Source organism: Poecilia reticulata, linkage group LG9, assembly GCF_000633615.1.
Source record: "Poecilia reticulata strain Guanapo linkage group LG9, Guppy_female_1.0+MT, whole genome shotgun sequence".
Taxonomy (NCBI): domain Eukaryota; kingdom Metazoa; phylum Chordata; class Actinopteri; order Cyprinodontiformes; family Poeciliidae; genus Poecilia; species Poecilia reticulata.
The window spans coordinates 27,498,730-27,508,954 of NC_024339.1; the positions used below are offsets into that span (position 1 = coordinate 27,498,730).

Consider the following 10,225-nt stretch of genomic DNA (forward strand, 5'->3'; position numbering starts at 1 on the left):
GAAAGTGACGGGAGTGCTAATTACAAGCACATTCACAGGATAAATAAATGGACGTTTTATAGACACAATAAATGAGTCACGGTTCAGCTACGCGAGAGGTCAGATCCGTAAGGCTGATCACACAACCGCGCTGCCCTTTTGCAGCTCTGCAGATGTTCAGACGGAGCCCATACAAGGTCCTGCAGCTGTGAGTTTATTATATGTAGTTGTAGCTGCAGATACACAAATTTATCAGGGAGGAAAGTGTTTCACCTCCATGTATGGTGCTCCTCTGGCCAGAGCAACAGGAGGGGTCTGCGTGCTTCTTGTCAATAGAGAGGCAACGCATTCCCAGAAGAAGCTCCGGGCTCATAAATCAGAGCCTCTCTCAACAAGAGGAGCCCTTTCCAAGTAGATGCAGTGCTGAAAAAGTCGCTCCCTCTGCCCCCACCTTACATCTCATACATATTTTGTTTGCTTTTTTTTTTGTCAGATTGGAGAATTTCAGGGCATCAAACAAAAGGTTAATATCAGACAGAGACCAACCTGAGTGATTACAGTTAGATGTGTTAATTACACTGAATGCATTTCTTACTGAAAAAAGTACTTTTCACCTTAAACCATTCGAGGCTTTACAGTATCTGGCTTTGATTCTTTCACACCACTGTCAGGAATTTTGCAGAAAATATGTTTTTGTGCAGAAATGTCTTCCCTCAGCCACAATGGAGCGTTATTATGATCTGTTCAAGGTAATGCCACAGCTGGATCCAAATATGAACCAAAGACCAATCCAAAATATAAATTTTTTTTGATTAATTGTCATTCAGAGGTGGACTTGTGAGTGCTTTTTCTGGATAATTGTCCTGCTGTTTAACACAAGTGGGCTTTAGCTTTCTAATTTTTTCTGCTAGAGAGCTCCAATTGACGACAGCATCGATTGCAGTCAGTCCTCCAGGTCCTGAAGGGTGCAAATGCTTTTTCAAAGCACTGTAAACCCATCCTGATTTGGTTCTATAAAAATAATACAATTTGAGATCATTTCTCAGTGAAGTCTCAAAGTCAAGGCATGAGAAAGTACGCTCACAATGCGGAAAAAAATGTCCCAAATCCCCATGCCTGTCACTTTGCATCCTCAAAGCTGAGTGCAGTCTGTGGATATGAGCCTCAGCAGCTGGACAAAATGTAATGTGACAAAAAAAAAAAAAGAGTCACAAAGAGAGTCAGGGTCAGCTGTGAAATTCACCCCGACAACCTGGGGCCCATTAGGCTTAAAATCCCCAGCAGGATGGGAAAAGGAGGGAATTTGTTTCCGTTCTCGAAAGCTTCTCTGCTCTATACAGTTCAACTGTGGCTACTGTAAATACCTCTGACGGATGACATATTTGCAGACAATATCCACTAACTCTTTGCACGTGCGTCCCTCTCTCCTTACCTAAAGGTGCCTTGTTTGTACACGCAGCGGCAAAAGACACCAGACACCACGGAACCTGCCTTTAATCCTTGAACAGTCAAACAGGTTACTCCGCACTCTCCAGAAACATCTCTCTATTCACCCACGCAGTTACTACCTGTTGTTTTTAAATTCAGCGGCTGAACTCACCCCCCTCCTGTTGGCGTCGACCTGTGAACTCACGCGTGTTTCTCTCCGCCTCAGCAGTGCACCAACGCCTCGACGCAGGCCCTCGCTGCACTTTCTCTCGCTCCCTCTGACTCCTGAAACTGGCCAGGACACACAATCTCTCTCACACTCCTAGCCCTTGTTCCGCCTGCCTCCGCGCGGAGGACTTCCCGGTTGACAGCCATCGTCATGGCAACCCACACTTCAGCACTACGTTCAAAAAGGCACCCCCCAGCTCCTCCTGGCCTGTCAGTTTCTACGGACGCCTCCTCCTCACATTGTTGTGATGAGGTGATATATTTGCGGGGGGGGGGAGGAGGTTAGCCGAAGGGAAAGGCAAATAGTGTTCATCACCTTCACCTCCCCAAACGCTGCTCCGTGACTCCCTGATGTCCTGTCCTAACTTTAGCTCCCTCATGCCTCGCTCTCCTTTTGTAACCGCGTGTGTGCGTGTGTGTGTGTGTGTCAGTGTGTGTGTGAGTTTTCAAAGACCAGATCCCTGCCTGGCCAAAGGCTTGATAGGAGAAAAAAGAGCCTCTTCTGTTCCTGCTGCAGCTCTGGAAGTGTTTCAAGGTGATTACTCTATCTCACATAGTCAAGCACTGACAGCACAAGTCCTACAGAGTGGTTTCCCATGATCACACACACGCACACAGCTGTAATTTTGTATGCCAATGTTGAGAAAATAGCTCGGAGTCTGATAGATGTTTGCCCTGGTGAAGGCAAATTATTCAAATCAAGAGATGAGTTCTGTTCGCAGATAAGTCAGTCAAATTTCAGGGCTGATCACCGATTGTCAGTCAACAACAGCCAAAAAGGAGCACAAGCTGCTGTTTCTGCACGCAGCTCTCCTGTACAAATATAAAACCAGGATTTCCAGTTTGCCCACGGCTCTTGCCAATGAAGACAAAGCTCAAAATGTAACTTTTTGACTTGCCTTGGCTCCGTCTCTGCAGCCAGCTGTGCAATACATCCTCACCCTTAATCAGGTAAGATTGTGAGCATTTTGAAAAGGGGGAAGAACCTTAACCAGTTAGTGGTGTCAGTGTATTTACTACATGGGAAAGGTTGAAAACTACTACACAGCTACTTATTTTTTTCTTTTAGTTACAAATGCAAAACTTATTTCACTGTGAATTTTTAGCTGTAAACTATGTTTTACTGAAAATATACAGATTTGATTTTCTTGAAAATAATTCTGAGTTTTTGGTACATGAAGGGAGAGGTTTAGCTTCTCATTCCACAAAAAAGAATACCCTGATTTTTTTTTTTGGGGGGGGGAGGGGTCAATTGGTTTCTATTTTCTTGGTCTAGAAATATCTTTTTATTTGTCTATTCTAAGCAACAAGAATGAGATTTGGATCAGTCTTTCTTGGAAAACTGTTCCTGTTTTCCAAGAAAGTATTATTAATCAGATTTCATTAATGTGTCCCTGAGTTTGTTCTTTAGTAAAGGCTACTGGATGTTTGTGCTCCTTCTTACTACGAAACAAAAATGAAAGAAAAATTATGCTTTGGTTTGTACTAAAAATTTTGCATTTGACGAAAATTTTCCCTTAATTTTGAATTTTTTCCAAATTCTCTGGAGAATCTACTGCACTGTAGACATGCCCGGTTTAAAGCCACTTGCTAAATATCAGATCATTTCATGGACTTCCAGATATTTTGGCCGTAATAAAACAGGTGATGGCTATTTGGGAAGAGTGTACGCGATTAGAATAAAATGACCAAACTTCATCATCAGAGATCTTCAGCAATAACTTTGAGCCCCAATTTTTTTTTACAGCCTATACACCATCAGAAAAGAAATCCCATCACTTTGCAATCAAAAAGACAGAAGTCGTTTGAGCTAAAGTTGCATGAGTTCAGACTGAAGTCAGTGCCACAGAAAAAGAAAAAATGTGCCGTATTTTGTGACATGCTGCAGAGGGAGTTTATGCTTTACTCCCAAACTGTGTTTTTATTGTCAGTGGAACAAAATACACCTGAAGATAACATCTTTAATGAGTAATCTATTTGTATTGCCGTCACTATGCTGGCTGGCTTCATGCTTCAACCAAAGCACTCGGCCCTTTCAATAATTTAGTGCTGTGGCTCGGCTGAGCGAAGCCTGGGGGCAGATATCCATTTACCGGGCCCGTCGCCTCATGGGGTTGTTTTCGGCAAACACTTTGGCTCAGGAACATGACGGGCATGCTGGGTAAGGATGGCTCCCAGGAGGGGGAGCTCACTTCATAATGTGCGTCCTGCCGGAGCAGACTTTCACCCCACAGTCGTCACATCTGACAACCTGTCACTCTACAACTAAATGAGGCGATCACGCAGGAGGACAGGCGCTGGGAGATTTGGCTCATTCACACATTCGGTTCACAAAACAAATACAAGAACGAGCTCCTTTTATTTTGATCTTTTTTACTCTGAAAACACAACAACAACTGAGACGATGAGTCTGGCGCTTCATGGTGAAAGATGGATACCAGGAGACTATTGCTGCACCGTAAAGACCCATAACACACGGTGCCAGCACCGCACTCCTGCCGAGCCTCATTAAAAGGATAACGGCCAGATTCCAGTGAGCAAACAAACCATGACATAAACTGGTTATGTAATCAAAACCTACATCACTTGCTGATTATGTCCCAGGGGGTTTTATTGTTTTGGTTTGGGTTTTTTTTTTGTTTCTTATTATTTTTTACCACCAAGTTCCCTGAGACAAGAGACAGCAAGTCTGCAGAAATCACAGGATGACAATATTACCAAATGCAGATATGTCTACATAGTGACGTGTACAGGTAGATTTAAATCAAAATGTAAAGAAAAGATAGGAACCTGTTGCTATCATGCATAACTCTAAATAAACACTGATGGTTGTTTTTGGCAGCAAACAGCAGGTTTGGATCATAATCTTCAAAAAGAAAATGTACAAATTCCTCTGTGTTGAGCCTGTTGTTGTTTTTTCCAGATCGTATGAAACTGTAACTTGGACACATTTGTAACAAGTCCAACCTAAAACAGGAGGCAGTTTTCAGATAAAGATATGGCGATAACCTGTTTCTGAGCTGAAGGTGTCAATGTGGCACTAATCTACCTCATGTTACACGTGGTTGCTAAAAAGTTGCCCAACAACATTGTGAAGATAACTGAGAAAACATCTCGACAACCAACCCAACAGCAGCCATGCAATGAACTTTTTTTTTTCTTCTTTTTTTCCAATCAGAAATGACATCAACGAAAAGGATTTCAAATCAGTTTTCGGTGATAAAGTGAAAAGGTATGAAAATCAAAACCTCCATGTGGTTCCTCTATTTACCTCCCTGTCAGCCTGATCCTGTTAGGAGTTACTTACAGACGAGTGCCGGCTTCACAGCGATGTCTCCACAGCTCTGCGGACGAGAGGAAGTGAATGAAAAGGAAGGAGTGAACCTCACAACCACCACTCCTCTCTCCCTTTTTTTCCCCCTCCTCCCTCTTGTTTTTTTTTTTCTTTTCTTTTCTTTTTGAGGACAACAGGGTGGCTTTTATCCCTGCCGAATGATTCAGCCCGGGCTCTGAATGTCTGAATGTTTGACTGGCTGTCCGTGGGCATGCACACATACGTGAACATGGGGCCTGTGTTTATCGTGTGTGTGAGCTTGTACTTTAAAGCTCATCAGGGAGAAGCTGCTCAGTAATAGTTTCCATCCACAGCTGGAAATAATAGTAATTCCCATCCAGGCACAGGCTGCACTGGAACCACCCTCCGGTGTTTCACATGCTGCTGAGAGAGGGAATCCGTTTCGATAGCCATCCTAATAAGTGGGACTAAATGACACGCGTGTCGTGCGTCATTGTGAAGGGGAGCGCTCGCTGCAAAAACACAAAGTCTTACCAAGAATTTCTGGTTTAGTTTCTAGTACAAATACCTCGGCACACTTAAAAAAAGATAAAGTTAACCTACAAGTAACTTTTCAGACAGAAATCAAAGCTGAATGTTAGTCAGTGACTCCTTAATATCGAAGGCAAAGTACGTGAAACAGTCTGCCAGTGAAACAGAACATTTTCCCATATTGTAAATTGTAATATGGGAAAGTTATAATATGGAAAAATGTCTTATTCCACTGGAAGACTATTTCACTTATAACTCATACTTTACCATCAATATTAAAGAACCACAGACTTAAAGGGATTCTTTAATATTAAGTGTCGGTTCCAAGTTACTTGCAAGTTAATTTAGTCTTATTTCAAGTTTTATCTTCATCTTTGCACTGAAAACTTGACCAAAAATAATTGGTAGGATTTTGTGTTTTTGCAGTGTAGAATAAATTGCTATGACTATTTATTTCAGGAAAACCAGCTGAATACATCCAAACGTTGATTTGGCAGCGCTCCCTCTTCCTGATGAAGAATGTGGCGAGAGTGGAATCAATCAATCAAATTTTATTTGTATAGCAGCTTTCAGCAACAAGGCATTTCAAAGTACTTTACATCACATAAACACAAAATTACAAAGTCATAGAACACACAGTCATCAACATTACATTTTGCACATTAGATTATTGATTAATGTTTCATGATTAGGTTTTAAAAGCAACTCTCAACAGGCGGGTTTTTAGCCTAGATTTAAAGGAACTCAATGTTTGGGCTGTTTTGCAGTTTTCTGGAAGTTTGTTCCAGATTTGTGGTGCATAGAAGCTGAACGCGGCTTCTCCATGTTTGGTTCTGGTTCTGGGGATGCAGAGCAGAACCAGAAGACCAGAGGTGTCTGGAAGGTTGACACAACAACAGCAGATCTTTAATGTATTGTGCTGTTTAACGGTTCAGTGGTTTATAAACTAACAACAGTATTTTAAACTCTAGGAACCCTTTTAACAGAAGAAGACTCCAACAGAACGGGACACAGTATGATGGGATATTCCCTGGGCATTGAGAGGAAGCACTGGTCCATCAGTACTTTCCATGTGATTGAAAATCTTAGGAGATGGCAGGACTAAAAACAGCACAAATGCCACTACTGTTTCATATGCCACATTTTGAGAATCCCGATTCTAGAAGAAATCTGATGGTAAATTCACTTAATTTTTCTTCCTCTGCAGGCATGTAAAACCATTCCTGACTAAGCTCTGAAATGTAGATGTTAGGAAGCCCACATATTCATAAAATCACATACACATCCTGTTTCAGTGCAGTACTTACCCTCTCAGTGAGAAGAAAACGGAGCAGTCAAGTCAAAAAGGTAGTGTGACGAATGTCTTCTTAAATGTTATCAAGTCATTTAGCTGTTTATCTGTGGAAATGTGAAGTGTCTGTTCAATGTCTGAGTAGGTTATCTGGTAATTCCCACTCCAAGGATTCCTTCACAAGGAGATCAGAGGCAGCTCCACTCCAAGATAAATATTTAACAGGTAGACTGTGTGATCAGAGACCAAAGGTCACCCCTCTGTCCATTCCTCTGAAGCTTATCCACACGTCCAACTACTCCACTCTGAACGTAAGCTGTTCTGACTGGGCCGTTCAGATAAGTAGTAAACTCTCGTGGAGAAAAGAAAATGTAAATTTTCTGGATACTTCGTTCTTATAAAGCTGCAAGAAACTTACATTGAAATTCTCGATTCTGAAGGGGGGGGAAATGACTAAATGCTTTCTCTGTAACAGGCAGCAGCTTAAAAAAAGAAACAAGAAAAGGGAAAAAAAACAGGGAGACACATTGCATTTTGCCAAAAATATCACAACTGCTGAGTCTTGTAGGGACATGCTCACACTGCCTCCCAGTGGTTTCAAAATGAATTGCAGAGCTTAGAATGTGTGAGTCAATTGATGAATGGCTGAATGTAATATGAAGCACTTTGCGGTCCTCTGGGATTAATAAAGCACAACATAAGTACTGATCGTTTACCATTGTTCGATAGATCAAGAAGATTCACAGATACAGCAAACCAGCAGTCAGGACAAACTAGAGGTGCTAACATGCACGATAGTGAAGACATCCTTGGATTCACTAGCTAAATAATTTAACTTAACCCACTTCATTTATATAGTATTTATAGTATTTATATAATTTATATAAGTTTAGCACCTTTGAATTCCTCCATAATACGATATTTTGTTGGAAATCAGGTTCCCCAACATAGTTATCTGAGACCTGATCCATCGATATGTTACCATGGCTCCTGCTAGTTTCACTGAACATTTGCCAGATTTAGGCTGGTTGTTTAAAATAAGGTTTTAAAATGAAATGAAAAGTAAATTAGTACTGTTTAACATTGACTTGACCATTATGAATTAAGTTTTCTTCCAAACTTGAACATGAATATTACATGTTGAATGTACTAATGCGCAGAGAAATAATGGGATGAGGTTATCAGTAAGTTGCTTATCTACTACTTTGCTGTAGTAGACAGAGATTTATAGATTTTTAAGACTTTTTATAAGGAAAATAACACCCGTTTCATGCTGTATTGTTTTTTCTAACTATTTTTCTTTTATAAATTAAAAAATTACTATACAATAAAAAAACATGAGAATGTGCATGCCCACGGACAGCCAGTCAAACATGTACATGTTTAAATATTATTTATAAAAAAGATTTATCTGCATCTAAGTCCTCTTGAATTTGGCTGCTCAGCAGGATGCAGTCAAAAGGTGCAGTTCGTGATGTTTTCTTGGTTACAGTCTTAGTAGTTTCAATTTGATGCTAGCTGTCCCCAGTTCTGGAGATCATGGTGTCTTCAAACGTCACTCCAGTGTCAATCCTCACTCGACACAACGGACAGGTGCCAAACTGCACCAAGACTCTGGAGGTGCAGATGAGGCAGAGGCAGTGGTGGCCACAGGGCAGCATGATGCCAGCTTCTCGCGTCATGCACACCACGCAGCGGTCATCTGCCGACAGAGGCGAGACGTTAAAGTTACAACATGTCAGAATTTCTCCATTCTTACCATTCATGAGTAAAATAAAACCCAAAACCTGCTGGGATTTCCATGCCTCGGCAGGAGATGCAGTCATTGGATTTTTCCCTCTGTGTTGGGTTTGAGACTGCAGGGCTATGTGGTGAGAGGGTCAAGTATAGGACAAGATGTTCTTTTGAAAAGAAAATTCTTTGTCTTTGAGCCTGCAGCAGGGAATCAGTCAGATATTTTTAGCATATGCTGAAGGCTTTGTCAGCAAAGAACAAGAAGATCAGGCTGTTAGTCAAACAGCATGAGGGTGTGTTAAAAGTTTTCTAGAAGGAAGACGGAGCACGTCTGGCCGTAGACATCAATCATGGCCCAGAGAGGCTTGCTGACATCCATTTAAATAACATCCTGAGTCCAAATAAGACTTTACAAATAACAAAAAAAATTGCTTCAGAAAAAAACAAAACTATATTTTCATATATATCATTAGCAACAATAAACACACTAGTAGCATCTCAGAACCTTTACTCTTGTACGAGATTCAAGTTTATTCATTTTAAAATCCTGGTTTTACTTCACTCAGGGGATTTTTTTTCCTTCAGAAATCCCCCGATTATTGGCTTCTATACCAGAACACATTCAGTGTTTGCTGTCTGTTGTGTTAGTCTGTCAGTAGTTTGCATTTGATGCTTCCTGCAGCAGGTTTAGCGATCAGCCTGCTCCAAAGAGTCACGTCCACGTCGCTGTAGGAGAGCTGATCTCCAGTCGACACAGAGGACAGGTACCGAACTGCGCCAGGATTTTGGGGGTGCAGTGATTGCAGAGGCAGCGGTGGCCACAGGGCAGCGTGATGTCCTTCTGCCGCACCATGCACACCACGCAGTGGTCATCTGTGTGCAGAAGAGAGAAAAAACAATACAATTACGAGACATCTGGGTGACTCCATTGTTCACTTGAATAGGTAAAAAAAAAATAAAAATCAAATGACACTGGCAGAAAACGTACCGGCTGGGATTTCCATGTTCAGGCAGGAGATGCAGTCATCAAAGTTTTTACTCAGCGTCGTATTTTCATGACTGAAAGTGGAGGGCCGTCTGATGGGAGGCTCAGGTAAAGGGCAAGATCTTTTCTTAGAAAGAAAACCCTTTGTCTTTGAGCCTGCAGCAGGGAATAATTCAGAGAATTATTGATATTTTTAGTGTATGTCACAGCCTTTGCGAAGAACAAGAAGATCAGGCTGTTAGTCAAACAGCATGAGGGTGTGTTAAAAGTTACCCAGAAGGAAGACGGAGCACGTCTGGCCATAGACATCAATCATGGCCCAGAGAGGCTTGCTGACGTCCACTTCTGCTTCTACCTTTTTCTTCTTGAAGTTTTGAAATTTCAAACATATGTGGTCATCATCTGTGACCCAGAATTCCAGCACCGACCCTTCCTGACAGTAGGACTCGGGTACAGGGGTGGCCCAGTGACCCGAGGTTTGGGTTAGGTCGGGCATAGAAAACTGGGGCAGAGGCAAAGATCTGGCCGATGGACGAACGTTGGTGAAGCCGACGCGCATGGTTCCTTGCCAGTGTGGCACGTGCCTCTCCACCAGCACCCGGATCCTCTCGTAAGTCCTCACAGGGCGTCTGGTGAAAACAACACCACCATAGAAAGTGTCTTCAATCCTCTCGGCACGTCGACCGCCCTCGCTCAGGCAGATCATGTCTCCCAAGGCCCTGGGATGGAAGGTCAGGGGGCCGAGGCAAGAGGA

The 10,225-nt window shown here is 42.2% G+C and overlaps 2 protein-coding genes across 12 annotated transcripts in view; both read right to left on the reverse strand.

Annotated features, from left to right (window-relative positions):
* The window catches only part of sorbs3 (sorbin and SH3 domain containing 3), a 32,511-nt gene extending 25,615 nt beyond the window's left edge, over positions 1-6,896 (reverse strand). For 2 of the 11 annotated variants that reach the window (XM_017306916.1, XM_017306913.1), the window contains exon 1: positions 1,580-1,911. The gene's annotated coding sequence lies outside the window, so the exon portion shown is untranslated. Of the gene's footprint in view, positions 1-1,411; positions 1,436-1,579; positions 1,920-4,906; positions 4,980-6,768 lie in introns of those variants that run through there. The other 9 variants (XM_017306908.1, XM_017306909.1, XR_001776949.1 and 6 more) reach the window with 9 other exon arrangements.
* Positions 6,897-8,120: 1,224 nt separating this feature from the next.
* Positions 8,121-10,219, reverse strand: LOC103470531 (E3 ubiquitin-protein ligase NEURL3-like; the record flags this gene model as incomplete). The annotated part of the gene is made up of 5 exons (XM_008419053.2): positions 8,121-8,454; positions 8,540-8,697; positions 9,203-9,359; positions 9,475-9,627; positions 9,745-10,219. Coding segments are annotated over 5 exons (1,131 nt in total), but the record flags the coding sequence as incomplete, so codon positions are not given.
* Between the last annotated feature and the right edge of the window lie 6 nt (positions 10,220-10,225).